Source organism: Galeopterus variegatus, unplaced genomic scaffold, assembly GCF_000696425.1.
Source record: "Galeopterus variegatus unplaced genomic scaffold, G_variegatus-3.0.2 Scaffold10074, whole genome shotgun sequence".
Taxonomy (NCBI): Eukaryota; Metazoa; Chordata; class Mammalia; order Dermoptera; family Cynocephalidae; genus Galeopterus; species Galeopterus variegatus.
This window is the reverse complement of record NW_007736185.1, coordinates 22,079-43,795: the sequence shown is the minus strand read 5'-3', so window position 1 is coordinate 43,795 and position 21,717 is coordinate 22,079. Positions and strand designations below refer to the sequence as shown.

At 53.2% G+C, this 21,717-nt stretch overlaps 2 protein-coding genes across 3 annotated transcripts in view; one reads left to right on the top strand and one right to left on the bottom strand.

The window, feature by feature from the left end:
* Positions 1–1,224, bottom strand: part of SNRPD3 (small nuclear ribonucleoprotein D3 polypeptide 18kDa) — a 14,331-nt gene extending 13,107 nt beyond the window's left edge. The window contains exon 1 of the mRNA XM_008594060.1: positions 1,207–1,224. The gene's annotated coding sequence lies outside the window, so the exon portion shown is untranslated. The remainder of the gene's footprint in view (positions 1–1,206) is intronic.
* Positions 1,225–1,350: 126 nt separating this feature from the next.
* Positions 1,351–13,900, top strand: GUCD1 (guanylyl cyclase domain containing 1). 2 transcript variants are annotated; one of them, XM_008594061.1, is made up of 7 exons: positions 1,351–1,656; positions 3,416–3,439; positions 7,631–7,715; positions 8,538–8,703; positions 9,919–10,010; positions 11,867–12,108; positions 12,767–13,900. In XM_008594061.1, exons 3-7 carry the CDS (start codon positions 7,705–7,707, stop codon positions 12,856–12,858), a joined length of 603 nt encoding a protein of 200 aa, XP_008592283.1. In that variant the 5' UTR covers positions 1,351–1,656; positions 3,416–3,439; positions 7,631–7,704; the 3' UTR covers positions 12,859–13,900. The 2 variants fall into 2 exon arrangements, with proteins under 2 accessions (XP_008592283.1, XP_008592284.1); XM_008594062.1 differs by lacking the exon at positions 1,351–1,656 and adding an exon at positions 2,543–2,557 and having other exon boundaries at positions 3,416–3,502.
* Positions 13,901–21,717: the final 7,817 nt, after the last annotated feature.

The window sequence follows — 21,717 nt, the reverse complement described above, 5'->3', positions numbered from 1 at the left end:
CATGGAAAAAGACAAAAAAAAATAAAAATTAAAAAAAAAAAAAAAATCCCTGAGTTACACTCAATGGCCACATGTGGCTAGTGGCTGCCATATTGGATGGTGCAGATATAGAAAAAAGGACCAATCAAATCTAGGAGAGGAAACTGTGCTTTTAATTCAGCCCTTTGACCCTCCACTTACTTCACCATAAAGGCTAAAGAGAAAATATCAAAGTGCTCACAATTTGACAACGTGTAATAAGAAGGAAATGCTTATCTCAGAGGAAAAACATAATCAAGGCAAACACTGGACTTGACCTAATTAAATCAGTGAACTTTTTATTTATTTTTTTTCCCTTTTTTTTGGTCTTTTTTTCGTGACCGGCAACGGATCGCAACCCTCAGTGTCGCGCCCGTACCGGACCAGGACCGGCAACGGGATCGCAACCCTTGGTATTGCTCCCGCACCTCGCTCAGCCAGTGAGTGGCCGGTCTGTATGTGGGATCCGAACCCTCGGCGGGAGCGCCGCCGCGCTTCCCAACCGGCGCACTGTAGCAGTGCGCCACCGGGCCGGCCCAAATCAGTGAACTTTTTATTCCGAGATGAGCAACGACTCAAGGTTGGAACATATCATGTTTGTTCAACTTAGAAAGAACAGGAAACAGGGAAAGAAAGGCTCTCCTGGTGAGGATCCCAGGCTTTCAGCCTTAGGAGTTTAGATTTTATGCTGAAGACAGTGGGGAACCACTCACTACTATAGGTAAGGAATGAACCAATGAAAACATAGCAGCATTTACAGAAGGGATCGAATGTACAGTTTAGAAGCTGAGAAACTTATTAAAACTTCTGCAAGTGTGGAAAGCATGAGGGGACCAGTGCCTGAAAGGGAGCTGGTGGCAGAGATGCAAAGAACTTTAAAAAGGATGACCCATACAGGATTTGGGGCAAAGAGATAATCGGCCAGAAATTATTTCAAGATTACTGCCTGGATGAATTGAAAAATACTGACTTGGAGAAGCATAGAACGTGAAAAGCATGTACGTTGGTGCGGAGCTAATGAACTCACTTCCAGGCGCTAGTGAGGCGACGCTGATGTTTGGGTGGCCCGCGCTTCCCGCACTCTTCCCTCTCCGACCCCTTAGAGACCCTCTTAGCGAGTTCTTCTCCAGCCCCAAGCCCCTCACGGGCGTCTCGGCCTCCCCTCGCCCTTCTACGGCCTCTCCTCACCGGCTCCGGCCTCCTCTTCCTCGGTACGGCGGCTAATGCTGTGACCGCGAAGGCTTAAAGCAAGCGAATGGCGGACCCCGCGCTCCCAGAATACCACGCGTTCCCAAAATGCCACGCGCAGTGTCCGCCCCCTTCCTTTCCCCAGTGGTGAGCGCGGTCTCTCCTCTAATTTCTCCTCACTCCGCCGGCTGGGAAACGCGGACTCTGGTACGATAGTTCCGGCACCGGAAGAGAGGGCTGATAACCAGACCCGGGAGCCGCCGGAAACACCGACCCTCGGCCTGGCAAGGGAAAAGGGGCCTCTCACTTCCAAGCATCCCACACCAAAGACGGCCAGGACGGCAAGGCGGGAATCCTGGCCCTGGGCCCTCGGGTCGGAAGCAGGCAAGAGTGGGGCTGAGGGCTAGGACCCCCCCTCACAATTTAACCTTTGGATCCCGTCATGGCCAGGTAAGGGGCGCCCTGAGTGAGGCGAGGTGTCTCATTGCACGGATAGAGAAACAGGTGTAGAGCAGAGCGGCGGCCGACCTAGGGTCGTTCCTAATGGGAGTCGGAGTAGGGCTGCCTAGAGCCTCAGCGATGCATTAAGCGGGGCCAAGGCTTACACCTGAGGCTGGCCAGGGAGCGGGACCCGGCAAAGGCGGAGTTCGCTAAGGGGAAGAGCCTCTGGGGGGCCAATGTTCGTGAAGCTCTGGAGCCTCGGGGCGGGGCTAGGGGCAAGGGGTAGGGCTTCCGGGGAACCGAGCAGGAGAAGGGCCTGCGCATCTGCACGAGGATTGGGTGAGGGGGCGGGGCCACCAGAAGCCGAGACTGCAAATGGCCCAGGCAGGCTATCAGGAGGCCGGGGGCCTCTCACCTGAGGCTGGCCAGGGAGCGGGACCCGGCAAAGGCGGAGTTCGCTAAGGGGAAGAGCCTCTGGGGGGCCAATGTTCGTGAAGCTCTGGAGCCTCGGGGCGGGGCTAGGGGCAAGGGGTAGGGCTTCCGGGGAACCGAGCAGGAGAAGGGCCTGCGCATCTGCACGAGGATTGGGTGAGGGGGCGGGGCCACCAGAAGCCGAGACTGCAAATGGCCCAGGCAGGCTATCAGGAGGCCGGAGGCCTCTAGTAATCCAAGCATGGAGAAAGGGAGGCGGGGCTTACGGAAGGGGCGGGGCGGGGCTTGGGGCGGCCCAGCCGCCGCCTGCAGTTCTCCCCACCGCGGCGGCTGCGGAGGACCTCGGCTCGCAGCGTCCGTGCTCCCACTCCAGCTGAAGCCGAAGCTGCAGCCCGCTCCGGGCCGGGGCCATGGGCGCCCTGCGCCGCTCGGGTCATGAGGACGGAGGCGGAGGCAGCGGGGTCGCCGCTCGAGCCGGGTCAGTGCCTCTCTAAGGGCCCAGCCCGCACCCTGGGGCACCCCGCCCTAGCGCGGGTTTAGGGTCCGGCCGCGCGACCTTGGGCGGACTCCCGCCTCGGCCTTCCTCACCCCCTCCCTGGTCAGTTTCCTGATACTCCCAGGGCTGGGACCCTAGTCAGCTCTGATAGTGATCATGGTGAGAGGGTCCAGGTGGCAGGGGCTCCATATTCCCCAGAAGCAGAAAGTCTTGCTGGAGTGCCTTAGGGAAATTGTAGAGGAACTGAGGTCGAGAAGGGCAAGGAGCTGGCCGAGAGCACCGAACAATGGGAGGGTTCCTTCTCCTGGCCTCCCAGACTCAGCGTCTTGTCTTGCTACAGTTCACCCGGTTCCTTCTTCCCTGAGGTGGCCTGATCCCTTTTGTGGTAGAAACTAAGAATGGCATGCAGTGCCTTGGGCCTCAATTTGCTTGTACAAGAAGTAGGGGAGGGGAAATCACGATTCCTGTTCTGCTTAAAGGCACTGCGTTGATGAGAGAGGGAAAGTGCTAGTAAACTGTAAGGTGTGGGGCTAATTCATGGGTGAGGTCAAGAACATGTGATACTATGGCATCACACCCAGGGAGGGAATGATCTCTTGTGATTGCAGCTTGGAGTACGGTGTGATGCTATTTGGAATTTACATTACTACTCTTCCAGTTGTCTAACTCTGTGATCTTAGACAAGATAGTCTTTCCTGAGCCTCAGTGGAGTAATGGCTCACCTTTGTAGGGAGCTTTCTGTGAGGCAGGCACCATACTAACTTGTTTACATGCAGTGCTTCAATAATCCTCATAATGACCCAGTGAAGTAAGTTATCACTGTTATTTGCACTTTTGCAGATGTGCAGACTGATGCCAAGAAGGGTTAAGTGTCCAGGGCCAGTGGACTGCCTTCCTTCCCTATCAACAGCCACCAACTGGAGCCAGGTCAAGATCTTCCAGGCAGACTCTAGCTCTCAGGTGGAGCAGTTCCTTGGCTCCAGGCATCAACATCTGGCAGTGGCTGTGGGCTCGGAAGTCTAAAGCTGTTATTGGGACAAATGCCAAGGCCTCGCCTACCCTTATCACTCCCCACAGGAGTATCTTTGGGTCCCTACGGGCTGACTTAACCATGCCGACTGGGGGTGGCCATGTGGGGATGTTTAGCCCTGTGGAGATTTTCAGGATCAAGGGCTTCTAGAGCTCAGGGCAAGCAGAGAGGAGCAGGCAGCTGAGTTTCTAAGGGCCCTAGAGAGCAGCTGTCCTACACCATACTTTACAGCTGGGCACAGGGGAAGGCACAGACAGGGACATAACCTGGCAGAAAATGGCCCAGCTAGTTGGTGCCAGAGCTCAGGCCACAGAGTAAGGAGAGAGACTTGACTAGAGGGCTGTAGTCTGGAAGCTTGGGGGATGGAGGGAGCACTGTGATGATGAGTAGGCCTGTACATCTCTAGGGATAAGTTCTTTTTGGAAAATGCTTTCCATTCACTAAGTATGTCTGAGTGCCTGCTCTGGGCTGAGGGCCAGGGGGAGGCCCATGCAACCCCGTTACCACCTGCCACTGAGGAATTTTCAGTCTGTCCAGTAGGGAAAGCAGATACCACCTTAAAGACTGTAGGTTGAGGGGCCCTGAGAGGGAGTGGGGCCAGAGCATTTGGATGTTCAGAGATGGAGAGCAACATTCCAGACAAGGGATATGCAAGAGCAAAGGCTGTGGAGTAAACAGCCTGTCTAGGGGGAAAAAAAAAGGCAGTTTATGGCTACAGTAGGGAGTTCTTGAAAAGAGAGGCACCCCACCATGATAACATAACACCCTACATAGAGTTCTCCCCACAATCAGCCCATTGCAGGGAATTTTAGAATATGAGTCCCTGGAAGTCAGGGCTTGGATGTTTATTCACCTTTCTGTCCCCAGAGCCTAGCACACAGTGAGTGCTTAATAAGTTCATTATTTCCAACAAATGTTTATTGAGTTACTACTGAGCATCAGACACCAGGCACCAGGATGACAGTGAATAAGATTAGTAAGTTTCCTGCTTAGTCTGTTTGTGCTGCTATAACAAAAATACCTAGGATTGGGCAATTTATAAACAACAGAAATTTATTTTCTCACCATTCTGGAGGCTGGGAAGTCCAAGCTCAAGGTGCTGGCAGGTTCAGCATCTGGTAAAGGCCTGCTCCTCGTAGATGGTGCTGTCTAGATGTCCTCACATTGTGGAAGGGACAGAGAGGGGATGAATGTTATGTCACATGGCAAGAGAGCAGAAAGGCAAAAAAAAGGCCCAAGCTAATTCCCTCCTGCCCTTTTATAAGGCACTAATCCACAATGGGGATTTAGTTTCAACATGAATTTTGGAGGGGACACATTCAAACCATTGCTTCTGCCCTTAGGAAACTTACAGCAGAGACAGAGTAGCTTTTTGTTGTTGTTACTTTCGCTAAGCACTGTGAAGGAAACAAACAGGATGCTGTGAAGGAGGGTCCCCTCATCTCTCAAAGACATAGTCAGGAAAAACCTCTCAGAGGAAGAGATTTTGAGCTGGGATCCAAATGGCTAAAAGGGGTAGTCTTGAGAACAGCAGGGTGAAGAGAATTCCAGACAGAGGTAGCAACATGTGCAAAGGCCCTGGGGTAAAATGAAGCCTAATTGGTTCACAGGGTAACTGGAACACAGGTGAGGACCAAAGTGAGACTGGTGGGGCCCAGGTTGGGCAGGGCCCTGCAGCCCATGGTGAAGGTGAGAACTTCATTCTAAGAGCAATGGGAAACTGTGGGTGGGATCCCTTAGGCTGCTGTGTGTAGAGATGGGATAGGGGTTGGGGGTGGAATTTGTGGCAGAGGACAGGCAGAAGTCAGGCAGGACTGAATTCATGGCAGTAGTAGGAGACAAATGTGTGAGGGCCTTGAATGAAGGGCCTGGGTTCCTTTCAGAGGCACTGGGGTAAGGGGAGGGAGGGGAATGAAGCTTCACCTGGCTTGGGCTCTGGGAGCAGGGTTTACATCAGCACCTGCGAAGGGCTTCGTACATATTCTTGTCCTGAGTGCTCACAGCACCCTGAGGTCTGGCATCTATGAGGGTCCATTTCATAGAGGACGAAGCAGGCCCAGAGAGGTCAGGTGATTCAGCTAGTGGGTAGCCTGCCTCGCCCATCCATCCTGCTTTCCATGGGCCTTGCTGCAAACCCCTGGGGGTGAGAAGTGGAGGAGAAAGAGCCAGGAGCAGTTACAGGTTCCTGCCTCCTGGGAACATACAAACAGCCCAGCAGGGCATAGACAAGCTCGATGCAAGGGTCACATCTTATGAGCTCGGACATGAACCCAGGCCTGGAGGAGTGCAGATGAGGGAAAGGGTATGGCCAGCCTGGGATCAGGGTAGGCCCTGGAAGTGGTGGCATCTGAGCCAGGACTTGAAGGCTGGGAGAGGTTGCACATAGGAGGGTAGGAGCTTGGGACTCAGACACAGGCTGGCAGGTTGGAAAGGCCAGGATGGACTCCAGGATTTATGAGTGGCCCCGCTCCAGGAGAGCAGTGGGAGCAGGGCTGGCACAGCAGGCAGGCTCTTGGGGTGGCTCTGCAGGGAGCTGGTCACACAGTCCAGGAGAGGCCCCAAAGACCCCTAAGATGGGGAAACGATGTGGGCTGGGTTTTTACATGCTGAATGGGCATCATGAGTGAGTAATTAGTGGTGACTGGCATGCAGAAGTCCCTGGACCCTGTACTTTGTCCAGATTCTTGGGGTGGCAGAGTAGGAGGGTCCTGCAGGCCACATGTGAGCTTGTCCCACCTCAGGGCCTTAGCAATGCTGCTCCTCTACCTGTGCTCCCTGACTCTCACCTCTCTAAGTTACCCCCCTCCTCCCTCACCATCTTCCCTAGTGTAGGTCCCTGTTATTCTCTTACGTTGGCTTGTGTTTGCTGTCCACCAGGACAGGGACCTTGTTTGTGTCACTCAACGTTGTGTCTCCAGTACACATGCCAGGCACTTACTGGGCTCTTGGGAAATATTTGTCTATTGAATGACTGAATCAGACCAAAGTCCCCCACTTTAGTCATGGCCAAACCCAGTCCAGCAAGAGGAGTCAGTTGCCCAGCCCAAAGCCAGCCAGTAGCAGAGCCAGGACTAGATGCCCAGGTCGGGCCCTTTCTGCTCCACCTCACAGCCTGGTGAGGACAGACTGAGAGGTTGTCCAGGGATGGAGGTGGATAGAGCTCACAGGAGCATTCTATGTACACAGCTTATGTAACAGGCCCTTCCTCCTAGCCATAGTCTTCACACCTTAGTGGTCCTGGGGGTTTTGGAATCAGGCAAACCTCCAGGGGCCTCGAAAACTCAGAGATGTATATCTGCTGAGTGCTTCCCATGTTCCGGCCCCAGGATAAAAGCAGAAAACAAAACAGTCCCTGTCTTTGCCTCTTCAGAGCTCCCACCAAAAGAAGGGCTCTGAGAGAGCCCTGTGAGGGACTGTGCATGCACATAGAGGGGGGCCAGGCGTGAGGGGGCAGTACCATGGAGAAATGATGTCCAAGGCTTAGGCACCTGGGAAGCCAGGAGTATCCAGGCAGAGAGACCAGCTGTGCAAAGGCCCATAGAGGTGAGGGATTGTAAGAGGTGAAAGTTTTGCCCAGAGAGCAGCCTGGTGAGGGCGAGGGGAAGTGAAGAGGCAGAGGGTGTTCGGGCAGCATCCATGAAGGTATTGTCTTAAGAGATGACCAGCTGTGCAAAGGCCCATAGAGGTGAGGGATTGTAAGAGGTGAAAGTTTTGCCCAGAGGGCAGCCTGGTGAGGGCGAGGGGAAGTGAAGAGGCAGAGGGTGTTCGGGCAGCATCCATGAAGGTATTGTCTTAAGAGAGAGGGGAACCAGCCCACAGGAGGATTTTGAGTAGGGCTGATCTGCTGTGGCTGGTATTTTGGGGAGATCATCACTGTTGTAAGGAGATGAATGGCTGTGGGAAGGCCCCTGGGCAGCCCCTGTAGGGTCTAGGCAGGAAGTGATGATGGTGGCTCTTATGGGGGTGGGATTGGCAGTGACAGGCACTGTGCTGAGGGTCTGTGACCTCCCTTCATTTCTGTGCAGGAGACTTTGTGCAGCTGCCTGTGCCCATTATCCAGCAGCTCTACCACTGGGACTGTGGCCTGGCCTGCTCCAGGATGGTACTGCGGTGAGTGGGCAGGCCCAGGGCTGGGAGGTCCAGGCCCTCCCCATCCATCCCACATGCTTTGGCTCTGAGGAGACACCGAGAGAGACCTGGGTGGTATTCATTGTCCACATGGCTGTTGTTGGTTGGACCTTGCAGGAGGCCCAGATTCCCACCAGGCCCAGTCCCATCTGCAAAAGCAAGCAAGGAGTGGACCAGGCCTTCCAGGTTTCCACTTTAGTAATGCCTGGGGACTTAGGATGGTAAGGAAAGTCCCGCGTGCCCAGGCCTGGCCCACAGAGCAGCCCTGTGATTGGACCAGTGTGTCCTCCATTGAACTGAGGCTTCATGAGTATCACAAGAACCTTGACAATCAGAGCCAGAAGGGATTGTAGACATTACCTTGTACAAGAGTTTTCAGTTGGCTGCATGGAAGCCCAGATCAGCTTTCCCCTTATCTGTTTTACATCCTGGAATTACGGGCAAGATGGGGTTCAACAAAAGGGTTCTGTGCCTAAAATTTCAAAAACTGCTGATGTGATCCAAGGGCCTCATCTTAGAGACGAAGATGGTGAGTCCAGAGAAGGCAGTGACTGGCTGAAGGTCACAGAGCCTGCAAGAGATGCAAGAAGCAGAATCTAGGCCCTCGACTCTGGGGCCAGGACAGTGCCCCAGGCAGCCTGGCCCCTTATAGCCCTCAGGTTGTTCTCATGCAGTGTGTGGGCAGGACGTGGGGTTTTGTGATGAAGGAGCTCTGACAGTGGCTGATAGACCCGCAGGTGGAGGATAACCCGGGCCAGCTTCCCATTGAGTGCAAACCAACCTCCATGGCCCATCTGCCTGTAGGTACCTGGGCCAGCTGGACGATGGTGAGTTTGAGAATGCCTTACAGGAGCTGCAGCTGACCAGGAGCATCTGGACCATCGACCTGGCCTACCTGATGCGCCACTTTGGCGTGAGGCACCGCTTCTGTACCCAGACCTTGGGCGTTGACAAAGGTTACAAGAACCAGGTGAGCAACTGGCTGCCAGGCCGTCCTGCATGGGGCCACAGAGGTGTAGGGCACTGACTGGTTCCAGTAGTTGGAAGAGGGAGTGGTCAAGGCCTGGACAGGCAAGTGGGCACCCAGGTGTGCAGAGACCAGGGAGCATTGGCAGGTGGGCTATAGGCAGGATATGTGAGCCGGTCAGACCAGGTGAGATTGAGTCAGTCTGCCCGGAGGATCTGAGCATTGAGTCCTGGCTCCTGCCTGCCTTCGACAGCACTCAGAAGATGTGCAGAGGAACATTTCAGCGCATCTTCCTGCATCTTCCCTATGTCCATCCTGCTGTCACTCAGCAAAAGCCAGGCCCAGGGCCTCAGACCACATCACTCTGACCTTGTCTGGCCATCATTTGCCCATTTTCTTCCTTCTCAATGGCACAGCCATCTCTAAGCTGAGTAATTGATATTCTGGAAGAAAAACCAAAATATCATCTTTCCTTTCCTTTTTTTTTTTTTCTTTTGCAAAATAATGCTAACACAGTTAGCTGTGCCAGCACACCAGTGCGTACTCCCTCCCTGCACAGCTAGAGCCGGTCTTGCCTGCCCCAGGGGCACATCTTGGCCCAGCCTCCAAAACTTGGCAGAATAGAGTCACTGCTGGCTTCACTGGCAAGAGGGCTGTCACACTGTGGCCAGTGCTGGTAAACTTAACTCTCCTTTGAACCTTCCGGGCCAGGGGAAGAAGGTTGATAAATCTGGCCCAGTCACCATTGCCTCAAGGCAGAGAAAGGGGCCCAAGAACTGGGCCTCTTCTGCCTCCTCCATGGGGGCTCTGGCCCCCTTGGGGCCCCTGCACCAAACAAACTATGTTCCGTGGACCACACCTGCCTAAGCCTACCTGTGTCCAAGCCATCGCTAGTGGTCTTAGGTTCATTCTCCCTTTACTCATTCACTATAGGCTCCTTCTCATGCCTGCCAGAGTGTACAAGCCCAAGGGAGCTGACCTGAGCCCAGCTGCCCACCTGTTCCTTGAGCATCCTCCTCATACCTCTGTGTGGTCCTGCACACTCCCTGGCTCAGGGCAGACATGGCTTTCTGCCCAAGCGTGTTGCATGTGCCATCTATCCTGGCAGGCATCTCCTCTGCTCTCCTGCCGTCCCTACCTTCATAACATGCTCTTGACTCCACGTGGGGTAAGGGTGGCCAGGGTGGCAGCCACTCCAGCGTGCTCTTCTCTCTTCAGTCCTTCTACAGGAAGCACTTTGATACAGAGGAGACCCGGGTGAACCAGCTGTTTGCACAAGCCAAAGCCTGCAAGGTGCTGGTGGAAAAATGGTGAGCTGTCCCCTGCCCCACCCTCCTCACAGGCTACTCACCACAGACTTGCAGAGGGGGAGGCCTTGGGATGGCGTTTGGGAATGGCTAGGACTCAAGTCAGGCAGAACTGGGGTTTCCTACCCGGGTGGCCATGGGCACTGACTTGCCCCCTGATCTTTGGTTTTTCCATCCATAGAATAGGGATCAGTGTGGCTGTATGACTTAGGCTCTGGCCTGGAGTGGATCCTGAGTAGATGCTGGAAGGACAAGTGAGCAAGACAGCTGTGGCCAGAACTTAGGACCCCTAACGAAGGGGAGGTGGCCAGAGGAACATGCTGGCACAGTGATTAACAGGGAGCAGGGAGACACAGGTGTAGGCTGTCTAGGGAGGCCTGGCTCCCAGATCTCCCCATGGGCTGTTGTGACCTTACATGGGCCTCCACTTTCTCATCTGTATGCTAGGGGCTTGATTCAGGCAGACCATGAGAACAGCTTGCCGAGATGCAAGTGGCATTCTGCAGGCTTGCTGTGGGGGCCGTGCTCAAGCCTGCTGCCTTTGGTCCCCAGCTGGGCTCCCTGGGACCCGTCCTCTCAGGTTTCTTTACAGATTTATGTTTTTATTATTAACATAATGTAACTACAAAATTGGTGATTTGGAAACGGATGGAGGGAGAATGTCTACTCATCTTTTGGCCAAATGAGCATATATTGGAAGGAAAGGCAAGGAACGTTTATTTAGTGGGCTTTGACAAGCGCTGTCTCATTGAGTGGGGAAGCTCTTGCTGTTCCCAAACTGAGATGGCCCACAGTCACCCCCAGCATATTGGCTGTGCCGTGATCTGAACTCAGCATTTCCACACCCACTATTCCAGAAGCCTGAAGCTTTTCTTTCCAGCCCAGTCCCTGCTTTTTTTCTGTAGCTGAAATCCTACATCTTGTACACACCATTGGGAACTCAGCCAGCTATTTTGTTTCAAAGACCAATGAAGAAATGGTATGTTTCCTTGGCCAAGGTAGCAAACCCGACTGCCACATGACTTGGCCATGCCTGGAGTTGAGCCAGGCCACAGGGTGCTGATGCTGCCCCCCGAAGAGATGATTCATGAAGGAGGGCTGCAAGTGGTGAGCAGCCCCACCAACGAAGACTGGCCCTCAGTCTAGGGGACCTCCCCCAAGCTGCTCCTGCCCCTTCTGGTTTTTTGTTTGGATTTGCTGCCTACTGGAGGGCACAGAATGGGGCAGCGCCTACGAGTCTGCCTTGGGCGGCTCCAGGCAGCCACCACTGCTGAACCAGGGTATTCCCCTGGAAGTGCTGCTAACCAGCCCTTCCTGGAGAGTCCCTTCTGCCACGATGGGCCTTAGAAAAAAAGGAAAATAGCCCTTTGAGAGAAGCATTTGGTTTTGAAACTGGTGAAGCCATACTTGGCTCAGATTTGGTGAATTAAATTAGACTGGCAGCTTCCACTGTAAACCACACATGATTTAGGATAAAGGAGAAGTAGGGGCTTGACAAAAAGAATTCACTACTCAAGCCGGGGGTTGGGTTCTGTGTGCTGCTGCAGTGGCCCTGGACTGGGCCCATCTGGAGCTGACCTCCTGCCTGCCTTTCCTGACAGAGCCTGTTCCTCCTTGTGTGCACTCAGAAGTCCCCCCCACACCTGCCACACACACACTGGTCCCATGCTTGGCCCTGGGCCGAGCCTAGGCCACGGTGACAAAACAAGACATTCTCACCTTTAAGGAGCTCAGGGAAGAGGGAAGATGAGCAGTCCCCAAGCTGCATAACACAGGGAACACGGGTACAAGCAGAGATCCATTGGAGAGAAGGGGAATGGGGGCCCAGCGGCACCAGCTGACCCCCTTCCCACCCACAGCACGGTGAGCGTGCAGGACATCCAGGCGCACCTGGCGCAGGGCCACGTGGCCATCGTGCTGGTGAACTCGGGGGTGCTGCACTGTGACCTGTGCTCCAGCCCCGTCAAGTACTGCTGCTTCGCCCCCAGTGGCCACCGCTGCTTCTGCCGCACCCCTGACTACCAGGGCCACTTCATCGTGCTGCGCGGCTACAACCGGGCCACCAGCTGCATCTTCTACAACAACCCAGCCTATGCTGACCGTGAGTGCTGGGTGGGCAGGGCAGGGCCCCTGCCTGGTCCCTGCATCTTTCTCCTGCTCAACCTGGGGTGGCCAAGGCCTCTCTCCCTGCCTTTTCCTCAAAGCTCCTGCACCTCCTGGGCTCCTGTTATCAGGGCCACCCCTCTGGCCATGCAGGCAAACCAGCCACAAGCCTGCACCCATGCTGGCCTCCTCCACACCCCAACCACCCCTCCCTCCCATACCACTAGCCCCACGCCACTGCCCAGATCCCCACCTTATTGTCTCATGCCATTCAGGTTGCAGTTCCCCCCACCTCGAGCCCTCCCAGGATAGCCAGCACACTCAACAGAAAGGAAAGTCTGGCCAGACCCATCCAGGCCAGCCCACTGCCCTTGGGTGCTGGGAAGGACGACCCTGACTCACAGATTTACCCCTCCATGTGGCCTGGAGCATGTTACTTCCCCACTCTGGACCTCCCTTTCTCCATCTGCTAATCTGGGGAGGGATCAGAGAAAGCTCACAAGGGCCAGAATAGGCAAGGCAGGCTTTCTGGGGTTCATGAGTTGAGAGGTAGCCAGGCAGGTGGGACATAGACCCCACCCAGCTCCCTGGGCACTGGCGTGGTGGGTGCTCTTCCCCCACCCACTGACCTGCTTTACCTTCCCCACCCCCAGCAGGAATGTGCAGCACCAGCATCAGTAACTTTGAGGAGGCCAGAACCAGCTACGGCACAGACGAGGACATCCTCTTTGTCTACTTGGACAGCTGACAGCAGCAACCTGGTGTGGCCAGGCCCTCGGACCCCTATCCTACCCCACCCCCAGCAGACCCACTCAGGATGCTCTGGCCCAGGCCTGGGGCTGCTGGTGCTGGGATGCAGAGCTGCAGCCTCAGCCTGTCTGACAAAACCCCAGGGAACTCTGAGAGACTGTGGCACAGCTGCTGTATCCACCAGTGCTGTGTGTTGTCATGCCGCTTACCCCAGAGTGCCTGCTGGTTGCTGGAGGCATCCCCAGAGCATCCAAAGGGAGTCTTCCCCAGGACCCCAAGCCTGACTCCAACTGTGCTCAGGGGAATTTTAGCCCCGAGGGTGCCCTTGTTGCCTTTGAGCTGGACCCAAGGTGAGGGGAGAGTCCTGAGCTGGTCTCCTCACAGACCTTGCGACTGAGTCCTGGAGTGAGAGGTTGCTTGACCCAGTGTCACTTGGCAGGACAGCATCTGCTTGTTTGGATACAGCATAGCCAAACTCAAACCCCTGTGGGCTGCTCCAAGCCCCTCTCTTCTGGGAGTTCTGTAGACACCCCTATGCCCCGTGGGGGATGCTACCACCACCTCCTGCCTCCCACTGGGCCCAGGTTTCTGTGGCTGGGTTTTGAGGGCTCTGACCTCTGCCACGTGGCATGGACACACCTCACAGCCACTCCATCCTGAAGAGCCGTGGCCCCTGGGGACTCTGAGGTTTCTGGAAACCCTCCAGGTACTCCAGCTCTGTAGGGGAAGGGCCCTTGGGGCATGGGGTGGGCCCAAGCTCTGTTGGTATGCTCTAGGAATAAAAAGCTGCCCAGGCCCCAAGGAGCCCCTACACCCATGAGGCCTTCTGACACCAGCCTAACTCCAGACAGTGAGACCCATCCTCAGAGTGTAGGGAGCCCCAAGTCTCTCGACACTGGGTGCTAGGATGTGCACTTCTGAAGCAAAGGCAGGGGACAGCCTGTGGTCTCCTGCCTACCCTGGTCCTCATGTCAGGACCTTTTACACTGGGTCTCTTCTGTCTTGACCAAGAAAGGTGGTGCCCACCCAGGATCACACAACACAGCAAGTAGCAGAGACTGGAGTTATTTCCTTCCTCTTTTTTTTTTTTTTTAGTTGGGTGAGAGGTATTTGTTTTTTTGAGATTTAAGTTTCTATTCTATTTTTGAGGGGTGAGAATCACCTTCAAGTGAAACAATAATAGTGAGATTGCAGGTACTTTGGAACCACTAACACCTCTTTTCCCAGGGCAGGTAAGCCAGCCCGAGTTCTTTTTCAAAGAGAAAGGGACTCGGCTGCAGTCTGAGTGCCAGACCCTTCACCTTATAGACGAGGAAGCCGGCCCAGGCTGGGGTGAGTGCCCAGGACAGTGGTGGAGCTGGGTCTAGAACCTAGGTCTACACCTAAAAAATAAGGGAAATAGATTATTCCCAAAGGGGCTGGGGATACCCACCCCATATGGGCTATCTTTGGCAAAGGCACAGGGGGAACCCCAACAGCGACACCATGCCTGCACTCCTGGGTCTCGGTCTTCCAGTGCCCAAGACATGGCATAGCAGCAGCTGCTGCCCCTCCCCACCAGCTGGCCCCTCCCCCAGCATGGTGGCTGTGAAAGACAGGTGGGCTCTGCTTATGAAGTTTGTCAGGCCACCCAACCACATTGTTCCTGAACACCAGATGCAGCCTTTGGCTGAGGGAGAGGTGCGGTTAGCTGGGCAGCCACCCTGGGTCTCAGAGACTAGTGTTGGCTCCAGACTGGTCTCATCTCCATTGCCTTAATGCTGGGTGGCCTAAGGTCCCAGGGAGCTCTGGCTGCAAGCAAGGAGTACCACACATGGCAGCTGTGGGGTGTGGGCATCCTCAGGAGAGGTTCAGGTAAAATTGTGACAATAGCTGTCTGAGGGAAACTGAGGGGAGGAAGTGAAGCTTTCAGGATGGCTACATGTGAATGAGACAATACACTGTGGGGGCTGTCACGAGGAGTGACCCCTTCGGAGAGTGGTCGGAGCACCTTAGTCCAGTCAGGACAGTTATAAACACTTAGTCCCAGGGCTCGGGGGATGGCTGCTCAGGGCAAGCCACAAATTAGAGGTCACCTGTCTGTAAGATTAGTGAGAAGGCTACCTGCCCCCAAGTCCCATCTGCCTAGGGGGAGTCACAGAGGCAGGACACAAGCCACACTTGCATTCTTGCACAAGTCATGAAAATGGGCTGGAGAAAGGCTGGACATTAGAGACTTCTGCCCACAGCATGTGGCACCCACGACTTCCCAGCCTGTCCACATGCTGGGGCCCAGAACAGCCTCTGAAGCCACGCAAGACAGCTGGCTTTGTTCACTTTAGCCACAGGGGGATGAAAGGGATCTTTTGCATTGCAGAGATTTTATACATAAATATATTTTGTTTGTAATGAGCCATTCTCAATAAACGTTCTCACTGTAAAATGGTGGCCTCCCCGGCCAGCCTTCACAAAACTGCATTAACCTGCAGAATTCCTGTCTCCTTCCCAGGTTCTTAGCACACGTGCATGGGAACCCAGGTCCTTGACTTACCACACCCATTTTGAGCTGGGTCTGGAATCCCATTTTCTGCCTTTCAGGCCCACGTTCCTCCCATTCATGCCTCAATGCTTGTGTGAAGCCTGGACATATAGTGGTGGAGATGGAAGGGCCTTGAGCTCAGCTCAGCCATGGTTCTTGAAGAGGGCATGGAGAGGCACTACCTTGTGCGGGGACGAGAGCCTGGATAGGCTATGGGGAGTGAGGGGACAGTAGGGCCTGCAGAAGGGAACAGAGAGGTAGCACAGTGGGCAGGACTTGAATCCTCCCTGCATCCTCCGAGGGCATGGAGAGGCACTACCTTGTGCGGGGACGAGAGCCTGGATAGGCTATGGGGAGTGAAGGGACAGTAGGGCCTGCAGAAGGGAACAGAGAGGTAGCACAGTGGACAGGACTTGAATCCTCCCTGCATCCTCCGCCCAATACCAGCAGCTCCCCTTATCTGCCAGATACTGGTCTCATCTGGGATTTCATTTGATAATTGCATTTTAGAATTCCACTTCGGAAAAAGGAAGTGTTTGGAAATCCTGGGAGACCTGGCAGCTTCAGACCTGCCCCAGGTCCTCCAGGGAGCTGAAAGAACTGGCTTCTTGGGTAGGACCCAGGTCTCCCACTTGTGCCCCCATCCTGACTGCTGCTCTGCCCTCCTGCCCCCACATCAAGGAGACAGGGTAACAGGCATTCTGATCGGGGTCTTGGACTCTCTTTCAAACCGAGAGTGGCCCTGTAGACATACCTTCAGCTGAACAGCTGAAGCAGCACCAGTCACTGCGGGGTGCCCAGCTAGTGTGTGCCAGGCAGTGTACCAGGTGTTCATGTATAGCCATCTGTATGTGAACACTAGTAGTGAGCTTGCCTTTCTGTGCACCTCAACTTGAGCCTCCTTCCCACCTCAAGGAAGGGGCCCCATCCTGAATGGGCACATCTTGGGTTGTGGGCTTTGAGTGGCCACTGAGTGCAATTATGGGAGACAAAGGACAGAATGAGGGAGACGTTGAAGCAGGAGTGACAAAAGTGGGTAGGGTGGTGAGCCTTGGGTGAAGTTGGCTGCCCAGAGCATGCAGGGTGGGGATAGTGGGGGCACAGACCAAGGACTCCAGGGAAGAGCCCCAGTGGGAGCCAAGGGGCCAGGCCAGAGCAGAGGTCTGAGCCCAGATTCCCCACCAGGGCCAGCTACCCAGCAGTGAGAGGGCACACATGCCACCCTACCTTACTAACCCCTTGTCCAGACTGCTTTTTGGTAGGGCAGCATTCCCATGCCCAGTTGCCTTGTGAGCCCACCTCATGAGTCCACCTCCCCCTTAAATCTGAGGATGCCCACAGGCCACCAGAGGACACTGGACACCCAATGCCAAGGAGAGACATGGGGCATGTCACAAGATGAGTAGGTTCTACCATAATGCATGGAACCAATGGTTTTACCAATAGAATCAGACACACTTTGGTTGTAGAAGGCATTGTATAATTTCATTAGATTTCTATTTCCACATAACAAATTGCCCTAAAACTTAACAGTTAAAAAACAACAAAAACTAAAAATGCAAAAATAAAATAAACTTAGTTTAAAACAATACTCATGATCATGATCTCACAGTTCCTGTGAGTCAGGAATCTGGGTGCAGATGAGTTGGTAGTTTCTCATGAGGTTTCAGTTAGGCTGTTGACCAGGGCTGCAGTCACCTCAAGGCTACACTGGGGTTGGGGCATCTGCTTCTGTGCTCACTCTGGGCTGCTGGCTGTAGGGTGCCCAAGTGTCCTCATGACATGACATGGCAGCTGGTAACCAGAGAGACAGAAAGAGAGCCAGGGAGTGCTCAGGATGGAAGCCATGATGTTTTTATAACCTAATTTTGGAAGTGATCTCCTATCATTTCTGCAGTATTCTGTTCGTTAGGAGTGAATCAGGAAGTCCAGCACACTGGAGATTTCATAGAACATGAGTAACAGGAGGCCGGGACCACTGGAAGTCATCTTAGAGGCTGCTGGCCACAATGGCCAATTGGTAAATATCAGAACAGAACTAGGAACGCCCCTGAAGACCATCTTGTCTAGCACATCCTGAGGCATGCCTTTCAGGTGGCCAATGGTGAGAAGTTCCATACATCCGGGTACCCGGTTCAGGCCAGCTTGGCAAACACTGGGTGCTGCAGTCTCTTCCAGGAGATTTAGGCTGTGCAGAAGAGGCTCTGTAATTCTGCAGCAGGGGGACTCCATCAGTAGCTGGCTACAGAATTTGTTTTCATGTAACACTGGTATTCTGTGAAATATGTTGACACTTCAGTAACCACTAATCTGGTTCAAGGGGAAAGACTGAGAGGAGCCCGGAGAGGAGCAGCAACTGCCCAAGGTCATCAATCAGTGAGCTGGAGAGAGCGAGACCCAAACCCGTCACTGCTGCTTTCCCAACCCCAGCCCAGGCCATAGTCAGAAGCAACTCCAGTGACTGTAAGGGGAGCCAATGCCAGAACAGCCGGGAGGTGAATGCTGAGTTCTACAGCTGGAGATGGCTGCTGCTGGCCCTGGGGGCCTCCTCTGGGTGGAAAGGCTGGTGCAGGGCCTGATAGCTGCAAGAGGGCAGGTCCTTCAACTCTCCAGCTGGCTCACCTCCATGCGGCCTGCCCCAGTTGCCGGACACAGGGATGCATGTCGCGGGCTTGCCCGTACCTTCCAGCTTCAGGATGGAATTGAAGAAACCAGGAAAATATCAAGACCTCATCCTGCTGAGCTTCTGGTCCCCAGGGGCCGAGTGATGGGATCAGTATGGATTTGCGTGTTGATGGAAAAACCTCAATGCCAGGAAATGGAGGCTGAGACTCTCACAGGCCCAGACCAGTGGCCGTCCAGCAGCTTCTTCCTTTCCTCCCCACCCTCAGCCTCCCACCTCTCTGCCTCTCCCTGGCTGCCTGCCCCTACTGAATCCTGCCTTCTGAGGCTCTGCCCCGAGCTCCTGGTGAAATCCTATGCTTCCCACAGCTCAGGGAGATCTGGTGAGCTGGCTTCCCCGAGCTATTTAGCGCCCCTTGGTTTGCCAGGGCTTGATGTCCTCATCTCATTCTGTCTTCACAACAGAGGCTTCCTCTTGGTACCAACCTGCCCAAGTACTTTCCTCCTCCAGGACATTTGAACCTTCTGTTTCTTCCTCTGCTCCCCCTCTCCCCTTGCTGAAATGTCACCACTTTCTATAGGACCACCTCTACCCTTTCCCACCCTTCCTCAACCACATCATCCTGTCTCCCTGTCTCTACTGCTTTGCCCCAGTACCTGACACCTAGTAGGTGCTCAATAAATGTGAGTGAATGGATGGCAGTAGATCTTTAATTAAACACCCATTTCAGCAGCGCTCCTATACTTTTCAGAACTATGGGTCCTCATTAAAGGAGAAGTTGCATTTGAACCTATGGTGTCATGCAGAATTCAACATTCTCTCCTACAAGGAAGGGTGGAAGGGTAAAATAATGATTTTTTTACAGGATAATTTGGCAGTATACTATTAGTTCTCCATGGATCTCTGCATTTCTGCATGTCTCGTGAGCAGGGGTACTATCTTTTTTCTGAACTATCTTTTCAAGGATGTTTGTATAGCAAATAGCCTTGGAAGAAAGTGAGTGTCTCCCTTAAGAGCAGAAAGGAAGATGTACTGCCCAAGATTCAGGTTCTTTAAGCTCAGGCTTCCTTTCTTGTAATAGCCCACTGCAAATGCAGGTGTTACCTCGCCTCCTTTGGAATTAAGGTTTGGAGAATCAATGCAAGAAAATGCTGGTACTCTGGCTACTGTTATTGCTGTAATAAACTGTCCTGAATGCTGTGTCTTCTACCAGCATCCATGAAACTGTAGCAGACTAACTTGCAAATAAAACCCTTCATAGACAGTTTTGGTGACAAAGATGGGTTGCTGCCTGAGATGTGGTTTTCTGGAAGAAGGATGAGAGCCTTGCGGGTGGATGAACAGGAAGTCCATGGGAACTGGAAACAAATTTGTTGACCAACTTGTATGGTACTCAGGCAATAAATGAAGAATTGGGGGGGGGGGGTTGCAGGCCCAGTCACTGGAAATAGGTTCAAAGATAGCTGCCTGGATGGTGACCTGGTTGTTGCTAACTGTCCTTGGGCAGAGGGTGTCCTGCACTAATCTGGTGGCAGCTTCATGTCTTCCCATTGTAACAACTAGTATTAAAATTCATCTTTAGTGGGGAGATAGTTCAAATCCCTTTCAGACGACAGTTACTGAGATACCCAACTACACTGAGCATGGAAGGTGGGAAATGTATGACCACTGTGGAAAGAAAGCAGGCGAGTTGCTGGAGACTTGGCTGGTTTGCTTGGGTAATGAGGGGGTGGAGCATGGGATACTTGCAAAGGAGGAATGGGACAGCTGGACTGTCTTTTGGCTCAGCTCCTCCTGCAGTTTTTCATGCCAACTTTAAATCCTTTAGGATACAATGGTAAGTTAGGAGATTCCCCTTAGATAAACTCCTATAGAAGACCAGAGATGAAGCACTGTTGAGTATTTGGGCTCTTACTGCCTTAGATTAGGTTTTCAGTGCTCATAAAGATGGCCCACTGGAGAGTGAGAAACTGATCCAGAGAATTCTAGATAAATCCTTTCAGTCAGCTCCATCACCCAGGAAAGTTTCCTTGTCCTTATGTTAAAAGTTTCCTTGTCCTGCTGTTAAAAACAAGCAAAAACAAGTATTATTCTGACAATAGAGCAGCAAATGTCTCGGATTAAATTAGACTCCTCAAAAAAGTTACCAGAGCTCATGTCTAGTCAGCAAAGAGCAAAAACCCTGTGGCCCCAGCCAGAAAGCAATGTGGCTATAAAGTCAAGGGACCCCCAAAGCTGAAATCAATGGTGTCAGTAATGATGGCTTGCCACCTGATAGGGGGCTGTGGGTGGACTGAAAACACTGTCAGTTCATTCAGTTGAGCCATGAATTGTTGCCACACCACTCGAACCAGGAAGCAAGTGTGCTCTTGTTCGGTGGCACAGAGCCACTTTCTCCCTCCACAGTACCTGATCCTTTACTCCCTCTCTACCCCAACCTCAGCTGCTTTAAGAAGAAATGATTAGGGATGAGGCTGGGGTCTCCCTGTCCTCAGGGGTCCAAAGGCCATGTACACCCATCCAGGTATGCTGGGAACTTTGGGGGCAGGAGAGACTCAAATTTTTATGGGTCTGTTGGATATGAGTGCCTAAATCCTTCCTGATCCTTTACTCCCTCTCTACCCCAACCTCAGCTGCTTTAAGAAGAAATGATTAGGGATGGGGCTGGGGTCTCCCTGTCCTCAGGGGTCCAAAGGCCATGTACACCCGTCCAGGTATGCTGGGAACTTTGGGGGCAGGAGAGACTCAAATTTTTATGGGTCTGTTGGATATGAGTGCCTAAATCCTTCCTGGTCTCAGGAAAGGGGGGTTCCAAATTCAACTGATGGGGTTTGGGCAAGTTTCACCGTGGGAGTAGAAAAAGCTATGTACCTGGGGCCCTTTGGTCCAATTCAATGTATTATTTTTGTGTGTCTACATCTGAATGTATAGTAGGGATTGATGCCTGTCCTTCCAGCCCTTAAGTGACAGAGGGGATTCTCCCAATCTGATAGAACTGTGTGCAGAGAAGTGCTAGTGGGATTAATACCTCTGCCGTTTGCCCCTAGTGGGTGGGTCAGGATTTAGCTGAGTCCCTCTACCCTCTGATGTCCAATACTTTCACTACATAGATGATGTCCTGTTGTGTGGCAAGTCAAAAGTTCTCAGCCTCAAAGATCCTCACTGTGGTGTTATCACCTCCACCAGCAGGGGTGACTGAAAATCCCTGAAAAAGTTCAGTTTCTTGGGATTATATGGGCAGATTCACAATGCTTAATCCTTCCGGCCATCAAGAAAAAGCTGCTGGCCTCTGCTTTATTCTTTCACTCCTCCACCACCACCATAGGAGGAAGCCTGTCACCTTCTTGGACTCTTTGGTTATTGGGGACAGCATATACCTCAACTGGGCATTCTACCTGGCTCATTACATTGGCTAATCTGCAAACCAGAACCCTTTGAGTGGGGCCCAGATCAACAGGCTGCATTGGAAGGTGTCCAACAAGCTGTGTCCACTATCTACCTTTGGGTACAACCCTAATGACCCCTTTAAGTTATAAAAGTCTCTGTGACTGATAATTGGAACATCTGGTAAAGGAAGACTGATTGCACCCAAAGGTGCCCCTTGGGGTTTTAGATTTACTGCCTCCCTGACACAGTAACTAGGTACACCCCTTTGGAAAAGTTTACTATCTGGGTCTTGTTAAAATAGAACACCTGATCCATGAAAGCCTTGCTTG

Excerpts from the sequence above, each read along its gene's own strand:
- GUCD1 (XM_008594061.1), top strand. Across the intron at positions 10,011-11,866 it reads AAGGTGCTGGTGGAAAAATG|CACGGTGAGCGTGCAGGACA; the intron begins GTGAGCTGTCCC and ends TCCCACCCACAG. Across the intron at positions 12,109-12,766 it reads CAACCCAGCCTATGCTGACC|GAATGTGCAGCACCAGCATC; the intron begins GTGAGTGCTGGG and ends CACCCCCAGCAG.